Source organism: Esox lucius, chromosome 11, assembly GCF_011004845.1.
Source record: "Esox lucius isolate fEsoLuc1 chromosome 11, fEsoLuc1.pri, whole genome shotgun sequence".
Taxonomy (NCBI): domain Eukaryota; kingdom Metazoa; phylum Chordata; class Actinopteri; order Esociformes; family Esocidae; genus Esox; species Esox lucius.
Window position 1 is genome coordinate 17,241,213 of NC_047579.1, and position 20,019 is coordinate 17,261,231.

The 20,019-nt window shown below is 40.5% G+C and overlaps 1 protein-coding gene across 3 annotated transcripts in view; it reads left to right on the forward strand.

Moving 5' to 3' along the window:
* LOC105009479 (NLR family CARD domain-containing protein 3-like) overlaps window positions 1-20,019 on the forward strand; it is a 39,095-nt gene that overhangs the window by 4,667 nt on the left and 14,409 nt on the right. For 2 of the 3 annotated variants that reach the window (XM_034295605.1, XM_034295607.1), the window contains exons 3-8: window positions 8,637-8,753; window positions 10,244-10,360; window positions 11,504-11,742; window positions 11,900-13,697; window positions 13,976-14,149; window positions 17,226-17,399. In XM_034295605.1, the coding sequence (XP_034151496.1) occupies window positions 8,637-8,753; window positions 10,244-10,360; window positions 11,504-11,742; window positions 11,900-13,697; window positions 13,976-14,149; window positions 17,226-17,399 (2,619 nt within the window). Of the gene's footprint in view, window positions 1-8,636; window positions 8,754-10,243; window positions 10,361-11,503; window positions 11,743-11,899; window positions 13,698-13,975; window positions 14,150-17,225; window positions 17,400-17,528; window positions 17,842-20,019 lie in introns of those variants that run through there. The other variant, XM_034295606.1, reaches the window with a different exon arrangement.

Genomic DNA, 20,019 nt, shown 5'->3' on the forward strand with positions numbered 1-20,019 from the left:
GTGTGTCACGGTGGCCCCAAGATGGGCCAGCCGCTGTCGAAATAGTGCCTGTCTCACTGGTCGTGTGAAGAGATTGATCTGGCCTACCAGTCACGTGGCACTCCTGCGCCTAGGGGGTTTGGGGCCCACTCCACACGTGGGGCGGCGGACTCTGCCGCTCTGTTTGGTGGCGTGGGGTTGGAGGACATTTGTGCTGCCGCGTCTTGGAGGATGGGGTCGCCTTTTGTCCGTTTTTACTTGCGTGACATGGCTGCTGGCACGCTGGCTCACTCTGTGCTCAGTGTGGCTGAGTCTGGGGTGTAAGTTGGGTCCGTTGAGCTATTGGGACTGTGCATTTAACATGGGTCCGTCCGTTGCTCCGGTGTGCCTGTGGGGTTGTGTATAGGACGCTCACATTGTGTGTGTCTACTTGTGCGCCGAGTCCGGGTTTCAGTGTGTTCTCTGGGCTGGCCTCGGATGCTCCGATTCAGTCGAGGCTGATTGGGGAGGTACCGGATGGGTTTGTGCCGTATGTACATTTGTTTGGGGCTGTGTGTCAGTGTGCAAACGTATGTGCTTGGTGTGAGCGGGATGGAAGCGGCTAGATGTCGTGGTTATTTCACGCCTGTGCCGTGCTGTTTGGCACTTATCTCATTGGTGAGGTAGGTGACCGGCAGGGCTTTCATCTTGGGCTTGCTCGCTTTTCCCTAAACCAATAGGAGCGAAGCACCTATGGGCAAAGCTTCACGATATAGAACGATGGTTACTTTCGTAACTCCTGTTCTATGAGTTCAGCGTCACCCATAGGGTTCATGCCCTGACCGGTCACTGACTTCTTTTCTCGTGAAGAAAGGTATGTTGGGAGACAGATTGGGGTATGGCGACCTCTTTTATAGCCATGGGGCAGATGGCCATGAGAGGTGTGATTTGCATATTTACATTTTCAGCACCTGCCTATTGGCAGAGGGGTAAACCAATAGGAGTGAAGCCCCTATGGGCGACGCTCCACTCGTAGAACTGGAGTTACAATAGTAACCATTGTTTTTGGACTTTATAGTAAATCTTTCACTTACTTTACTGTCTTTAGGTTTGGCCAATCATTGGTGTCTATGAAGAACAAAAAACAAACAATATTCTCAATAATTTACAGTGAATGTGCAAATAAGATGACCAGTATACCACACAACAAGATTGCAATATTATATTACATTTGCAAGCTATATATAATCCACTCTTGGCCATATGAAAGCTTTAAGGTTTTAAATAAGAAGTCTAGCTAACTGGCTACCAGTCCTGATGTCTGCTTCCCTACCCGCATTTTCCAATTGAACTAGGTACCATTTCCAAAACAAAAAAATAGTCAACAGTAAAGTTAGCTAGAAAACGTTAACTAGCTACGGCAGTTAACGTGGGAGTACTGCCAAACCGCAACATTGACTAATTGATACTGATATACTGTATGATACAGTCTGTAACAATGGAGGTACCAAGTCCTTTATCATGGAGGATCCGGTTGCTTTCAGAATCATTCTAAATCAGGAAGTGCACCAGAAGAGCTAGCAATTTGCTGCTCGACTACATTTATTTGGTTTGACAAACTACAAAGTTTTTGATGACTTCGTTTCATAATGTATTTTGGAAGTAACATTAAGCCTATGGGAAAAAAAACTGAATATTCTGGCCGGAAATATTTCACAGAAGTGAAGTAGCACAAGGTTCTAAATAACCAGCCAATCAGAGCTATGTCATACGTTGGTCTCTGGCACATTATTTATTGGTCATTTTTTTAAAGTTGCATTTGTAATAATTATGCTACTGGCTTTTGTATGCTACTTTTTGCGTGCTTTATCTACCACAAAAATAATGTAAAGTACACGTTTGCTGTACTACATTCATACACCTCAGTAAGAAGTCAGTATGTGCTATGCCCGTGCATTGACAAGCATATACAGTGGATATAAAAAGTCTACACACCCCTGTTAAAATGCCAGGTTTTTGTGATGTAAAAGAATGAGACAAAGATAAATCATGTCAGAACTTTTTCCACTTTTAATGTGACCTATAATGTGAACAATTCAATTGAAAAATTGTAATTTTCAAGGGGGTAAAATGAAAAATAAAAACTTTACAATAACCTGGTTGCATATGTGTGCACACCCTCTTATAAGTGGGGATGTGTCTGTGTTCAGAATTAACCAATCACATTTAAACTCATGTTAAATAGAAGTCAAATATATTCTCTTGCCGACTTGCTGTTAAGCTTCACCGATCTTTCAAACTCAATGTTGATCGCTGTAGAAACACCTGGGGTCAATGTGGTTTAAATACACAGACTACACCAGCCACCTATGGTGTTGTAAAAACATTAAATGTACCACTCACTGGTTATTGATCATCTGTTGTACAAACATGTCGTAACATCGATTGCTTGTGGGATTAAACATTCCAGAACCATGGTGCCCTTTTGTTGAACAGCAAACATTCTACTACATATTGTAACATATTTTGCCTTGGGAATTTAACATTCCTGAACCCTGGTGCCCTATTGTTAAACATCGGACTTATCGTAACATTGAATGTCTTGTAAATTTTGCGCCCCCAGAAACCTCAAGCCCTATTGTTAGGGATCAGAGCCACCATAAATTACATACCACACACCCCCATGCCATATTTCATGCCTCGGACATGCATACGTCATACAGGAAGTAACAACCCCTAACATACATCACCATCCCCCGGAACACAAATTTGTTTCACATGTTTATACCATCCTATCTCAAAACTCTTAAGGCCATACCAATTTTTCTTCATACGTTGACAAGCTCATCTGTTAAGACTAAACATTTTATTCCTTGCTGACTTTCTTTTAGTCCTACACTCATTCCATAGACATAGACAGTACTTCCATATACACTTACCTAAAGGATTATTAGGAACACCATACTAATACTGTGTTTGACCCCTTTTCGCCTTCAGAACTGCCTTATTTCTACGTGGCATTGATTCAACACGGTGCTGAAAGCAATCTTTAGAAATGTTGGCCCATATTGATAGGATAGCATCTTGCAGTTGATGGAGATGCACATCCAGGGCACGAAGCTCCCGTTCCACCACATCCCAAAGATGCTCTATTGCGTTGTGATCTGGTGACTGTGGGGGCCATTTTAGTGCAGTGAACTCATTGTCATGTTCAAGAAACCAATTTGAAATGATTCGAGCTTTGTGACATGGTGCATTATCCAGCTGGTAGTAGCCATCAGAGGATGGGTACATGGTGGTCATAAAGGGGTGGACATGGTCAGAAACAATGCTCAGGTAGGCCGTGGCATTTAAACGATGCCCAATTGGCACTAAGGGGCCTAATGTGTGCCAAGAAGACATCCCCCACACCATTACACCACCACCACCAGCCTGCACAGTGGTAACAAGGCATGATGGATCCATGTTCTCATTCTGTTTACGCCAAATTCTGACTCTACCATCTGAATGTCTCAACAGAAATTGAGACTCATCAGACCAGGCAACATTCTTCTAGTCAACAAGGCATTTTCACCTACCGGACTGCCGCATACTGGATGTTTTTCTCTTTTCACACCATTCTTTGTAAACCCTAGAAATGGTTGTGCGTGAAAATCCCAGTAACTGAGCAGATTGTGAAATACTCAGACCGGCCCGTCTGGCACCAACAACCATGCCACGCTCAAAATTGCTTAAATCACCTTTCTTTCCCATTCTGACATTCAGTTTGGAGTTCAGGAGATTGTCTTGGCCAGGACCACACCCCTAAATGCATTGAAGCAACTGCCATGTGATTGGTTGATTAGATAATTGCATTAATGAGAAATTGAACAGGTGTTTCTAATAATCCTTTAGGTGAGTGTACATACAGACAGAACTTCCATACACATACAGTGGGGAGGACAAGTATTTGATACACTGCAGATTTTTCAGGTTTTCCCACAAAGCATGTAGAAGTCTGTAATGTTTATCATAGGTACTCTTCAACTGTGAGTGACGGAATATAAAACAGAAATCCAGAAAATCACATTTTTAAGTAATTAGCATTTTATTGCATGACTTAAGTGTTTGATACATCAGAAAAGCAGAACTTAATATTTGGTACAAAAACCTTTGTTTGCAATTACAGAGATCATACATTTCCTGTAGTTCTTGATCAGGTTTGCACACACTGCAGCAGGGATTTTGGCCCACTCCTCCATACAGACCTTCTCCAGATTCTTCAGGTTTCAGGGCTGTCGCTGGGAAATAGACTTTCAGCTCCCTCCAAAGATTTTCTATTGGGTTCAGGTCTGGAGACTGGCTAGGCCACTCCAGGACCTTGAGATGCTTCTTACGGAGCCACTCCTTAGTTGCCCTGGCTGTGTGTTTTGGGTCATTGTCATGCTGGAAGACCCAGCCACGACCCATCTTCACTGCTCTTACTGAGGGAAGTAGGTTGTTGGCCAAGATCTCGCGATACATGGTCCCATCCATCCTCCCCTCAATACAGAGCAGTCGTCCTGTCCACTTTGCCGAAAAGCATCCCCAAAGAATAATGTTTCTACCTCCATGCTTCACGGTTGGGATGATGTTGTTGGGGTTGTACTCATTCTTCTTCTTCCTCCAAACATGGCGAGTGGAGTTTAGACCAAAAAGCTCTATTTTTGTCTCATCAGACCACATGACCTTCTCCCATTCGTCCTCTGGATCATCCAGATGGTCATTGGCAATCAGACGGGCCAGACGGACGCTGGCTTGAGCAGGGGGACCTTGCGTGCGCTTCAGGATTTTTATCCATGACAGCGTAGTGTGTTACTAATGGTTTTCTTTTAGACTGTGGTCCCAGCTCTCTTCAGGTCATTGACCAGGTCCTGCCGTGTAGTTCTGGGCTGATCCCTCACCTTCCTCATGATCATTTATTCCCCACGAGGTGAGATCTTGCATGGAGCCCCAGACTGAGGGAGATTGACCATCATCTTGACCAAAAGTTGTTGCCTTCTCACCAAGCTGCTTGCCTATTGTCCTGTAGCCCATCCCAGCCTTGAGCAGGTCTACAATTTTATCCCTGATCTCTGGTCTTGGCCATCGTGGAGAGGTTGGAGTCTCTTTGATTGTGTGGACAAGTGTCCTTTATACAGGTAACAAGTTCAAACAGGTGCTGTTAATACAGCTAATGAGTGGAGAACAGAAGGGCTTCTTAAAGAAAAACTAACAGGTCTGTGAGAGCCTGAATTCTTACTGGTTGGTTGGTGATCAAATACCTATGTCATGCAATAAAATGCAAATTCATTATTTAAAAATCATACAATGTGATTTTCTGTATTTTTGTTTTAGATTCTGTCTCTCACAGTTGAAATGTACCTATGATAAAAAAATACAGACTTTTACATGCTTTGTAAGTGGGAATACCTGCGAAATCGGCAGTGTATCAAATACTTGTTCTCCCCACTGTATAGACAGTACTTCCATAGAGATATAAACAGTACTTCCAAAGACATAGACATATAGACAGTACTTCCATAGGCATATAGACAGTACTTCCATGGACTTATAGACCGTAGTTCCAAAGACATATAGACAGTACTTGTCTTTCTCGCTAATATTCAACAAATCATATTTTCTACAGTAATAGGTAATAAGTTGAATCCAAGTCAATGCCCTTTTTCACGTTTGCCTTAGAAAGACACCTGTAGTAAGAGGATTTGGAGTCTGGCTTGACATCCTGATCTCTCCCACAAGGCAAATTTTATAATAAAAGCAGTACATACATATTTTGTAAACTAAGTTTTAATGGCCAGCATCCATACCTTATTCAGAACGGCTGGTGGTTAGACTACCTGCTCTCCTGGACATTATTGCCTGTTGCACCTCCAATGGTGCCTAAAGACCAGGATCATAAACAGTTTGTGGGCGCCGGTTCTTCACACTCATCCTGGTACATCTTTATCTTAATTGTGAACATAATAAACAGAGTAATCTGTAAACTAGTTGGTATTCAAGCAATTGGCTAACCAAGAATCAAGGCAAATTAGTCCATTTAGGTTATATCAGTATCTGAAGCAACGACTGTATGGACTGAATTTAATAAATACATAATGTATTGGTAGCTACGGACCGGCTGCACTTTTGCACGTTTACCTTGATTAATTAATAAAATGCATGTTACTGGTACCATTTGTTATTACTAACAATTGGGTATGAGACTTACTTAATTGGCAAACATTAGGTTACTGTACTGTTATTTAGCAAAACAATTGCTAACTCAACACACACGTAGCTACATTAGGATTGTAGCACGCTTCTGTATCTAACATTTTGCCATCACTCATGTCCAGACAGTCATGTTAATTTATTTTACATACAACAAACATCTAGATAGCTAACATACATATAATATGAACGTAATGATGTTCATTTTACAAAGCAACTTTACCTAAAGCTCTTACCTGAATCAAATGGATGTGCAAACCAGGATGTCCTGAGGTCAAGTCCTGTAGATGCTTTTCTGGGAGTCAGACATCACCTGCTTCTGAACAATGAGCAACGACAATGTTTTCTTTTGTAGCCTAGTGACCTTTCCATCCACCAGAAATGTTTGGGCTTTTCTCGTATATTCAAATTTAGTGATTAAGTGCTGCTGTTGCTTTGGTCTGAAAATGTGAGATAACCACACCCTATTCATTTGTATGTACCAGATGAAAATGTGTCATTATGAAATAAATGTGTCTTATGAAATACAAGTCTCTCGAAATAAATAAATGTGGAATTATGAAATAAAAGTCCCCTGAAATAAATAATATCAGTCCTTTGAAAAACAAAATTCTTAAACAAAAACCTATTAATTTATATATTCACTCATTTAGATATGTATTGCCTCATTTACGCGAGCCTCTACCAGAGGAGACTTGATAATACCTCACAGACCTTCGGTCAGACGGTCCTGTCTGTCCGGGGTGGGAACCTGTGCAATAGTCTTCCTCTAACACTAAGAGAATGTACTACATATAGCTTGTTTTAAGTCCAGTTGAAGAAATGGCTATGGGAAAATCAAAGTTGCACACATTAGTATGTATGTTTTACCCTTTTTAAATTGTTTTACTTTGTAATGTGTATATGGATTAGTGTTTGTGAAGTTGCATGTAGTCTTGTGTGAATATTGTATATAGGATTTAGCTGATTTATGAACTGACTGTAGATGTAAATTGTATTTTGCAATGTTTTTGTGAACTGTGTGATCCTAGCCTGTGGGACTACGGATGGATATTAGCCCTTGGCTATAATCCGGCATGTTTACATGCATGTACTCCATGTCTTGTTCATTAACATGCACTGTCCCAATCAAATAAAACTTTATTTGCCAGTTGCTCCCTTTAGGTTTTGGATAGCCAAGACCTGTGATCCTTATTTCACAGATTAAGGCTATCCTAACTTAAATTCTTTATTGTTTTTTGGTTATGACTATATTCATTATTTATTATTATTTCATTACATTATTTCTTGCATTTCCTGTGTTGCCACCAAGTAAGGCTGGAGAACATGAGTAGCATTAATTTCTTCGTAAAGCCTAGTGCACACTTCCCGCTCGCTAACGGTACAAAATGATACGCTCCCATTCATTTCCAATGAGAGTCTGCTAATCACGGCAACAGTGAGCGGAGCTACTCTGGGAGATAAAATCTCCCGACGGCAGCGACAGTTCAGAGTTAACGACTGTTTACTTTATGCAAATTTTCAGCAAGCGGGCAGTGACGAAATACGTCGACTTCCAATGGCAAGGCAGATGTTCTCTTGTCCCTTGTCTTTTCTACTCGCTAACTTAAAACTCGCACACAAGAGAAAACAATGGATGAGAAACTCATTATTGTGGTGTCTGGTTTCCCCATTATTTATGATGCTTGTCTGGCTACATACAGAGATATAATTCTAAATATGGATGCATGGAAGAAGGTTTCAGAGATCATTAGGATTACGAGTGAGTGAACGGCTACAAGCATAACATAGAACATGGTCAGTGATTGTAATTTGCAGTTTGAACATTGTCAAATCATTGACTTGGCATTGTGTTGATACGTAATACATTTTAGTAGTGGAGTCACACAAATAATACATACTTATTAGTAATTGAGGAGACTGTTGTGTCCCCTGTACTGGTTGACTAGTTGTAGCTGGCATTAATTAGGAAGACACGCCCCGTCTGAGCAGGCAGTGTACATGCCAGGGTGGGCTCAGCGACAGCTTGCCAGAGATTGAACACTTTGTGAGTTGAGTGAGCTGTCAGTGTGAATGCAGCATAACTGGTAAATGGCGTTGGTCTCATCTCAGCCTAGCAAGTAGAGCTACTGGCTCTAGTTGCTCCACCACATGCATATTTCACAGGTTTAGGTAATCCCAATTTAAAATGTTTCATCATTTATCGGCTATGACTATATTTATTAAGTTAATTTGCATAGTTACCATTGACTGAATGTCATAATTTATCTTTTGAACCAATGAAGTTAGAGTGACAAAAGCAACATTATTTCCAGTGGTATGAATTTCCCAACTTCAGTCTAAAATGTTTTTAATGTAAACAAGCTTACAAGCTCTAGTTTTAAGGAAGATGTTTCCCCATCAGGGTTCAGTAAAGATAAATAATGTTTGTCTGTGTTCATTTGAAGCCCAATTCAGCAGGAGAGACCAGCCTCCCCTGTACCCAGCTGTGTGTCCATGAAGAGTCACAAGTCTATGGATCGTCCTGTTAATTTCAGGGAGGGAGTCTTTTCTACTGAACAAAGGTAGGAACAAGTCATGGGACATGATCAGTGATTGTCAACATTGTCTCTTATTTGTTTCTCTGGTTGCCCATTATCTGACGCCATGACAACAGATAGGGTCATGAGGTGTTCTGAAGTATGAGGCCTACTAACAATTATGATCGTAACCATTATGATAAACACCACAATGTATGGTGTCATCTTTATTGAGATGCATTAAATGAAGCTGGTAAAATGCCAGTATAATGTATTCTATTAATACACCCACCAAAGACAAAATAGATTTGGTCTTTTATTATATGTTAAACATTTTGGGCATTTACATTTCTTCATATATGAGCAGGCTTGTTTTTTTGTATTAAATATGCATCTTCGGTGTTGCCAACCAGTAAGGCTGGAGAACATGAGCAGCATTAGTTTCTTTGTAAAGCTTAGAGCACACTTCTTGCTCGCTAATGCTACAAAGAGATACGCTTCCATTTATTTCCAATGAGATTCAGCTAATCACGGCAACAGTGGGTGGCGCTACACTGGGAGATAAAATCTCCCGACGGCAGCGACAGTTGAGAGTTAACGACTGTTTAACTTTATGCATGGCAGTGACAAAATACGTCGACTTCCAATGGCAAGGCAGATGTTCTCTTGTCCCTTGTCTTTTCTACTCGCTAACTTAAAACTTGCACACAAGAGAAAACAATGGATGAGAAACTCATTATTGTGGTGTCTGGTTTCCCCATTATTTATGATGCTTGTCTGGCTACATACAGAGATATAATTCTAAATATGGATGCATGGAAGAAGGTTTCAGAGATCATTAGGATTACGAGTGAATGAACGGCTACAAGCATAACATAGAACATGGTCAGTGATTGTAATTTGCAGTTTGAACATTGTCAAGTCATTGACTTGGCATTGTGTTGATACGTAATACATTTTAGTAGTGGAGTCACACAAATAATACATACTTATTAGTAATTGAGGAGACTGTTGTGTCCCCTGTACTGGTTGACTAGTTGTAGCTGGCATTAATTAGGAAGACACGCCCCGTCTGAGCAGGCAGTGTACATGCCAGGGTGGGCTCAGCGACAGCTTGCCAGAGATTGAACACTTTGTGAGTTGAGTGAGCTGTCAGTGTGAATGCAGCATAACTGGTAAATGGCGTTGGTCTCATCTCAGCCTAGCAAGTAGAGCTACTGGCTCTAGTTGCTCCACCACATGCATATTTCACAGGTTTAGGTAATCCCAATTTAAAATGTTTCATCATTTATCGGCTATGACTATATTTATTAAGTTAATTTGCATAGTTACCATTGACTGAATGTCATAATTTATCTTTTGAACCAATGATGTTGGAGGGACAAAAGCAACATTATTTCCAGTGGTATGAATTTCCCATCTTCAGTCTGAAATGTTTTTAATGTAAACAAGCTTACAAGCTCTAGTTTTAAGGAAGATGTTTCCCCATCAGGGTTCAGTTAAGATAAATAATGTTTGTCTTTGTTCTTTTGAAGCCCAATTCAGCAGGAGAGACCAGCCTCCCCTGTACCCAGCTGTGTGTCCATGAAGAGTCACAAGTCTATGAATCGTCCTGTTAATTTCAGGGAGGGAGTCTTTTCTACTGATCAAAGGTAGGAACAAGTCATGGGACATGATCAGTGATTGTCAACATTGTCTCTTATTTGTTTCTCTGGTTGGCCATTATCTGACGCCATGACAACAGATAGGGTCATGAGGTGTTCTGAAGTATGATGCCTATTAACAATTAAGATGGTAACAATTATGATAAACACCACAAGGTATGGTGTCATCTTTATTGAGATGCATTTATTGAAGCTGGTAAAATGATAGTATAATGCATTCTAGTAATATAGCCACCATAATCAACATAAGTTTGGTTTATTGTTACTTATTCAGTATTATTTTTTTTTGTTTTTTTGTATTATTAATGCATTTCTGGTGTTGCCAACCTGTACGGCTGGAGAACGTCAGCTGCCTTAGGTTCTTTGTAACAAGTGAGTGGTGTTGGTCTTGTCTCAGCCAGCAGAGGGAGCTACTGGCTCTAGTTGCTGCTTCACGTGCTATCCCAAGAGTGGTTATGACTACATTTACTAACACAATTTGCATAGTTTCCATTGACTGAATGTAATACTTTATCTTTTGAACCAATAAAATTAGAGGAACAAACCTTGTTTCTAATTTCCAACTTCAGTCTTAAATATTTCTCATGTCAACAAGTTGGCCACCCACATTTACTTCTTGTTTTAAGATAGATGTTTCCCCCTCACGGTCCAACGTAGATAAGTTATGTTTGTCTCTGCTCTTTGTAGCCCAATCTATGACTAAACCTATTAAGTTTGCTGATGAAAGGTACAGTATGTTCAGCTCTAGGATATACAGCACATTGCAAAAGTATTCAGAGCCCTGACCAATTTTCTTGAATAACAAATGGTGAATTGAAATGTTGTTGTATGTTGGGAAATATTTGTAAGGAAAAAAGAAAACTGTTGCTTGCACAGGTATTCAACACCCAAATGTTAATATTTCATTCAAATTGCCTAGTACATCACTCCATTTTACAAACGTCTTCTAGCACCCTCTTTATCCTCTATAGTGGATGGTCAACTCTGACAGAGGATCAGTCCAGGTGTAATTAACTATCTCTATTGTTCTGTGTCTTTATCCTCTATAGTGGATGGTCAACTCTGACAGAGGATCAGTCCAGGTGTAATTAACTATTTCTATTGATCTCTCTGTGTCTTTATCCTTTATAGTGGATGGTCAACTCTGACAGAGGATCAGTCCAGGTGTTCAGTGTGTGAGCTGGCTCTGAGGGATCCAGTCTCTATTAACTGTGGACACAGGTTCTGCAGACAGTGTATCACGAGATACTGGGAGCAGCCTGCTTCGTCAGGAGAATATGTCTGTCCTCAGTGTAGAAAGAGATCCAGAACAAGACCTGTACTACAGCAGCTGAGTGAACCCAGTGAGGATGATAGAGGCTCTGAGAACAGTAAGACTATTTGCACACTTCATGTGTTCATACTTAAGTATTTCAATGCGATTTTAATGCAGGTAACTACATGCATTAGGTAATATGTTTTAAAAGACAAACCTTACATTTTGTTAACCATTTTGTCTGAAACAGATTGTTTAATTTTCTCTTACAGTGGATGAAAGCCTGCATAGAATTCTAGAGAATTATAAAGCCAGACTAAAAACGAGGTATGAATGTGTGACAGAAGGCAATGTGAAGACAGGCAATCGGACTCCCCTCAACAGTATTTACACAGAGCTCTACATCACAGAGGGAGAAAGTAAAGGGGTTAACTGTGAACATGAGGTTTGGCAGCTAGAGACAGCATCCAGAATGCCAACCCCACACGACACAGCAATCCACTGCAATGACATCTTCAAACCTTTACCCGGCCAAGAGAAACCAATCAGAACTGTTCTTACAAAGGGCATTGCTGGTATCGGAAAAACTGTCTCTGTGCAGAAATTCATCCTAGACTGGGCTGAAGGCAAGGCAAACCAAGATGTGGATGTCATATTTGTGCTTCCTTTCAGGGAACTCAACTTGATCAGAGATCACCAGTACAGTTTGCTCAGACTTCTGAATGACTTCAACACAGATCTGGACAAACACAGCGTGAAGAAACTTGTTGCCTGTAAATCAATGTTTATCTTCGATGGTCTGGATGAAAGCAGACTTCCACTGGAATTTCACTGTAACAAAGTCATATCTGATGTAACACAGACATCATCTGTAGATGTTCTGATGACAAACCTCATCAAGGGAAATCTACTTCCCTCTGCTCTCCTCTGGATAACTACCAGACCTGCAGCAGCCAATCAGATCCCTTCTGATTGTGTTGACCAGGTGACAGAGGTGAGAGGGTTCAATCACCCACAGAAAGAGGAGTACTTCAGGAAGAGATTCAGTGATGAGGACCTGGCCAGCAAAATCATCTCACACATAAAGACATCAAGGAGCCTCCACATCATGTGTCACATACCAGTGTTCTGTTGGATTTTGTCTATAGTCTTTGAGCACATGTTGACTAAAGATAGGAGAGGAGAGATGCCCAAGACACTGACTGAGATGTTTACGCATTTCCTGTTCATTCAGACCAGCCACAAGTACCAGAAGTATCACGAAGGAGATGAGATGGAAGAGGAGCTGATGAAGTCAGATAAGGATGTTCTTCTCAAGTTGGGGAAGCTGGCGTTTGAACATCTGGAGAAGGGCAATCTCATCTTCTATGAAGAAGACCTGAAAGAGTGTGGCATCGATCTCAGAGAGGCTTCAGTGAACTCAGGAATATGCACAGAAATCTTCAAAGAAGAGTCAGTGTTATTTCAGAGAATGGTGTACTGCTTTGTGCATCTGAGCATTCAGGAATTCCTCTCAGCTGTCTACATCTACCATTGTTTCACAACCCAGAACATGGATGCACTGAAGCCCTTCCTTAAGAGAAAGACTAAAGCTTCATCTGAAGATCTAACCTTACATGAGCTGCTAAAGAGTACCGTGGATAAAGCCTTGGAGAGCAAGAACGGACACCTGGACCTTTTTGTCCGCTTCCTTCATGGCCTCTCATTGGAGTCTAATCAGAAACTCCTACGAGGTCTGGTGACACAGACAGAAAGCTGTCCAGAGAGCATCCAGAAAATGGTGAGATCCCTAAAGGTGATGCAGAAGAAGAACGTCTCCCCTGAGAGGTGCATCAATCTCTTCCACTGTCTGATAGAGATGAAAGACCATTCAGTACAGGAGGAAATCCAAAAATACTTGAAGTCAGACAACCGTTCCAAAATCCTCACACTTGCTCAGTGTTCAGCCCTGGCCTTCATGATGCAGATATCAGAGGATGTTCTGGAGGAGTTTGATTTGAAGAAGTACAAGACATCACAGGAGGGTCGTAGGAGACTGCTCCCAGCTGTCAGAGGATGCAGAAAGGCTCTGTAAGTATTCATTTTAAATATCACTCACACAAATCTATTTTATTTGGTAAAGAATAAAATGTTGTTAAATATAGTTTCTACTTAAATTCCCAAAATGATTTTTTATTTTTTTTTATTCATAAAAATACATGACTACACCATGTATGCGTGGTGTACACTTCATGGTGAAGGCAGGAAAACACAGTTGCCTGAATGGGCGTGGTCTGAATAGGAGTGGCCTGTGTGGGCATGGCGCGAATAGAGTAACATTATAATACGTGTTTGCTCTTTATTGACAGACTCGCTGGCTGTAATATCACAGCTGATGTGTGTGAAGTGATATCCTCAGCTCTCGTCTCAAACCCCTCCCACCTGACAGTGATGGATCTGAGTGACAATATACTGAAGGATTCTGGACTGAAGATGCTCTCTGATGGACTGGGGCATCCTCACTGTAAACTGGAGACTCTGAGGTCAGTATTCCTGTAGTTATACTGCTCTTGAATGCAACCAATGTCAACACTACTGTTGTTTGCTCCTTAGGGTTTAAGGCCGGGTGTTTTATGAAAGCACTTTGTGACAATTGCTGATGTAAAAAGGGCATTATAAATTCATTTGATTGTTTGATTGAAACAATAGCCTAGGGCTCTATGGAAAAGAGTAAGTAGTTCTAGTGGCTTGCTTGCCCAGTGAAGAAGATATTTTATAAATGTGATGGATGGGTGGACTGGGGCCGGAAACTTTCTCTCAAAAAATACAATAATAGAATATAGTTAGATAAAAAGATATTTTCCCAATTTAGTTAAGATTTTTTGAAAGCCTAACATATAATCATATTGTAGTGGAACTGAGGTTTTTCTGAGTGTTTCAGGTAGGAATGAATAAGGGGGTTCATAGATAATCCTTATTCATTTAGTAGCCCAGTGATGTAGTGGGGCAACGCAGGTATCCTTTGTTTATCCATTTTATTTCAGAAGCCATTGTCCAGACACTCACTTTAATGACCACTGATACGTATCAAAGTTGTTTAGTGGAGTTACAGTGCCTTGCGAAAGTTTTCGCCCCCCTTGAACTTTTCGACCTTCTGCCACATTTCAGGCTTCAAACATAAAGATATAAAACTGTAATTTTTTGTGAAGAATCAACAACAAGTGGGACACAATCATGTTAATATATTGTAGCGCCACCTTTTGCTGCGATTACAGCTGGAAGTCGCTTGGGGTATGTCTCTATCTGTTTTGCACATCGAGAGACTTAAATCTTTGCCCATTCCTCCTTGCAAAACAGCTCGAGCTCAGTGAGGTTGGATGGAGAGCGTTTGTGAACAGCAGTTTTCAGTTCTTTCCACAGATTCTCGATTGGATTCAGGTCTGGACTTTGACTTGGCCATTCTAGCACCTGGATATGTTTATTTGTGAGCCATTCCATTGTAGATTTACTTTATGTTTTGGATCATTGTCTTGTTGGAAGACAAATCTCTGTCCCAGTCTCAGGTCTTTTGCAGACTCCATCAGGTTTCCTTCCAGAATGGTCCTGTATTTGGCTCCATCCATCTTCCCATCAATTTTAACCATCTTCCCTGTCCCTGCTGAAGAAAAGCAGGCTCAAACCATGATGCTGCCACCACCATGTTTGACAGTGGGGATGGTGTGTTCAGGGTGATGAGCTGTGTTGCTTTTACGCCAAACATAACGTTTTGCTTCGATTTTGATTTCATCTGACCAGAGCACCTTCTTCCACATGTTTGGTGTGTCTCCCATGTGGCTTGTGGCAAACTTTAAACAACACTTTTTATGGATATCTTTAAGAAATGGCTTTCTTCTTGCCACTCTTCCATAAAGGCCAGATTTGTGCAGTATACAACTGATTGTTGTCCTATGGACAGAGTCTCCCACCTCAGCTGTAGATCTCTGCAGTTCATCCAGAGTGATCATGGGCCTCTTGGCTGCATCTCTGATCAGTCTTCTCCTTGTATGAGCTGAAAGTTTGGAGGGACGGCCGGGTCTTTCGCAAGGCACTGTATATGCGGTATCAATGAATAAGACACAAGGAACATAAAGCTGAAGAATTTTACTCCATCTTTTAATCTGTGATGGCAATTTCTAAAATCCAAATAGTTCTATGAAAATGGTAGGTAAGACAGGAGAAATCAATCACGCAATAAACAGTTTTAATTTTGCTTGCAAGGAGAAAGTATACAGGTTACAAGGTAACAGTGGATTGTCTCTAAATAAAAACATCATTTCGACAGTATTTATTACATAGGAAAAGGGGTGTGGTAAGATGCTGCCATCTGTCTTATGTCAATCAAACACATTCCCTTTGTTCTATCACACAAGTCAAATGCTATCTTCCCCCACCTTATCCTTCCTGCCATAATGTTTACTGTTGTGTTTACCCAAAGGGCCAACTGACCTTACTGCCCCCTGTTGTATCTTCTCCTATCCTGTCCTAAAACCCATTGATCTGCATCTGGACAGACAATAGATGCCCCCTATGCAAATACCAGATCCCCCACATTCCTCTACCTATCTAAACAGTGGGACTCAGTCCTTTACTCAGTGAGAATACATTGTATAAAGACATTTCCACAACAAATATCACCACAGTGGAGGGGTTTCATAGACAGAGATGGAAATATCACCACAGTGGAGGGGTTTCATAGACAGAGATGGAAATGTCATCACAGTAGAGGGGTTTCATTGACAGAGATGGAAATGTCATCACAGTGGAGGGGTTTCATTGACAGAGATGGAAATGTCATCACAGTTTCATAGAGATGGAAATATCACCACAGTGGAGGGGTTTAATAAACAGAGATGGACATGTGCAACATGCATTGGAGGGGTTTCATGGACGGAGATGGAAATGTCACTCAGGGAGAACTGACAATGTAACAGCCATGACTTGGATAATGCCCAGAACCACTAGACAAAGTTGGTAAATGTATACCCACTTCTTCAAGCATGTGATTGAGAAATGTTGTTAAACTCGTTGCAGGCAATCAAGCTGTCTGCTCACATAGAAAGTCTGTGGTTCTCTGTTCTCAGCTCTGAAGCCAAACCCCTCACTCCTGAAAGAACTGGATCTGAGTAACAATGATCTGAATGATACAGGTCCATTATATTGTTACTATTGCACTGTTTCCTTTTGAAGACATCCATTCTCCTTTACCATCCCATCTCCTCTACCGTGAGGGTCACATAGGGACTTGAACATCCAAATCCACCACATTTCCAAAACGAAACAGATTTTACTTGACAATAGGTTGACTTAATCTAATAATAGTTACGGTCCTACTTTCCAGGTTTATCAACCATTCAAGCTGATCTTAAGTTAAACCTCCAGATGTCCACAGATCTACCCCTCGTTCTCAGTTATAATCCTTTCTGCTACTCCCCTCCTCACACAATATTCTATAAGGGAAGTAACATTCTAGTGTCATGTATTGGCTATTTTCATTTTGAAAGTACTTATTGACATTGCGGTGATGTATTGTATTGAGGCAATTCTAAAGTTATTCTAAACAGTATAATAATCTCTATCCAGACTGTCAGGTTGTGGAATCACTGAGGAAGGCTGCTCTTCTCTGGTCTCTGCTCTGATGTCAAACCCCTCACACCTGAAAGAGCTGGATCTGAGTAACAATGACCTGAAGGATACAAGAGTGAAGCAGCTCTCTGCTTTGCTGAAGAATCCACAATGTAAACTGGAGACTCTGAGGTGAGTAATAAACAACAACAGAACTGACAACACAATAATAAACATGACAACAAACAGAGGGTTAATAGAACAAAAGGGGAATACAATACATCTTTTGTGTTCCCACCTCCACCTGCTCTGAGCTGCCAGCAGGTCCAAGCCTCCATCCCTGGTAAAGACCAAACCCCATCAGATATCACGGCATTAGTAGTCTGCAAAAAAAGCTTCTGATCACATCTCCACTTCCCGCCATATGCAAATACATGTCCATTCCAATACCACGGAAAATAAGGAGTTGAAACAATGTGGAGCACAAACAAACCAATGATATCCTAGAAGACTTGCAGCTACGATGCATGCTGAAAAACACCTGTTAACACACTGCAAATTGTAGAAAATATTAATAGGATAGACACAGAGTTGGGAAGTAAAAGGATATAGGATATACACAGAGTATGTAACGGAATAAAACAATCGGTAACTGGAATCCGTTAAATTATCAACTAAAAGATTGTACTCGGATTACAGATACTTTTGAAACAATGTATGATTACATTTGGATTACTTCAATTGAAAAATATTATGTGTGCGAAATACGACATGTTGCATGCGTGATTTTGTTTTTAAATGCTTTACTAATTGCGCGCCTCAGTTGTGTGTGATCATCATGTGAGCTAAGGTGGGCGGTTTTGTTGGTTGGGTGGCTGATAAAAACAGAGTGTATCTACGATAATATTAGCCGACCCATATAACAATGTGATTTAGTTCTCTACTATCAACACATTTCTGAGAACGTGATGATACGTGAAAAGATTTTTTCAAGTTTTAATGTTTATTTGTCAAATGCAACGAACAACACAGCAGAAGAGTTACATTGAACAACTCAGACAGGAAATGTTTAGAAGATTAGGCAACTATTTGTTAGATACCTGTAACATTACCCTGCCTTCAAGATAAAACATTGTGGAATTAATCATGATATTTCAGGAGAAAAGGTGTGTTGGGAAGCACTCTGCCAAAGAATGATTGCATTTGATGTAGCCAACTGAACTCCGTCCATACAGGTTGTGTGATGGTAATTTCATCGATCAGAACTCATTAATAAGGAAGTACAGAGACGAAATTTTCTTGGCACAATTTAACAGTTTTATTATTATTTGCAAATAAGAGAGACGCGTCAAATGCCATAATGTTTACTACTGTGTTTACCTAAAGGGGCCAACTAATTTTACTTTCCCCCCAAGGACCACATTCCTGAGGAACAGAAGACTGGCACCCTTCTTTGTTTAGGCAGGAGGACATGGCCCTAATACCTAATAATCCTCTGATATTATACAGACATGTGTGTCACAATCAAAGTAAAGATTTACATACCAGCCAATGGAAAGACAGACATATCTCATTTTGAATCTCTGACAATTGCGTTCATTGGTTATCATTGGCTGCTTACGACATTGACTTTAAGCTAAGAGTGCAGGTGTACAATCACAGTTTATTGCTTTCATTTATGTTTTTTTAAATCCATGGCATGTTAGCCCTAATAATCGCAGGTTATGTGCGCTAGAGTAAAACTTATTTGTTTGCAAATGTTCACGGTTGCAAACGTGCATTTGCATGCCTGGGGTTTCTGCAACGTTTTGATGACGTTGGTGGTTGTGGAGAAAAACATCGGACTACTGTTGATTTAGTGTACATGCGAAAAGCTTCCGTATATCTTGATTTTTATATACAATAATGTCAATGCCCTTTTTGAGAAATTGCCATTTATTGCCAAAAGGTCTTGGTTATAGGCTATTCCTATTTGTTTTGTAATGCCTCTTAATATTAAAGTAATCTAAAAGTAATTAAAAGTAATTAGATTATGTTACTGAGATTGAGTAATCAAAATGTTACGTTAGTGATTACAAATGTGGACAGGTAACTGTTACTGATTACATTTAAAAAGTAACCAACCCAACCCTGGATGTACATTATACACGGATCTCTTTAATTTTGTTTATATTGTAGGCAAATTGTTAATGATTTCTGAAAGTGACAGGAGAGTGTGAGAGTGGGACAAAATAACATTGACTATCTACATGATCTGCACAATACATGATGCGCACAACAACCGGGAGCTGTTATAATTAATTTTTAATTTATTATGAAGAATCGGCACATCAAATAGGCCTATCCAAGGGCGTAGGAGCTGGGGGGATGGAGGGGACATGTACGTCTCCGTCGCGACCAAATCTTACATTCTCATTCATTCTTTAATGACGAGCAGTGTGTGTAGGCTGGCTAAGTGGATTACTGTAGCCACATGTTTAAGTTTTGTTTTCACAGTAAGTACATCATGTTTAAACGTCAATAGATTTTCATAGCTATGGAACAAACGAATGTGATAAAATATAAGCTTTCTTCTGGCTTAAAAATAGCTAGCTAGCTATCTTTACTTTCAAGTTTACACCAACAAATGTTACAGTGGCTTGCTTGCTAGATAACACTGTAGTTCCTATGGCTGTGTGAAAAAGTCATAGTGAATTATTTGAAAGGAAGAACACCTGCTAAAATGATTTGCACAATCTCTGTCTTAGTCTGCACCATAGGGTTTGCAAGTAGCTAACTACCACCAGTCAAGAGTGGATTTAAGTATAGCTAC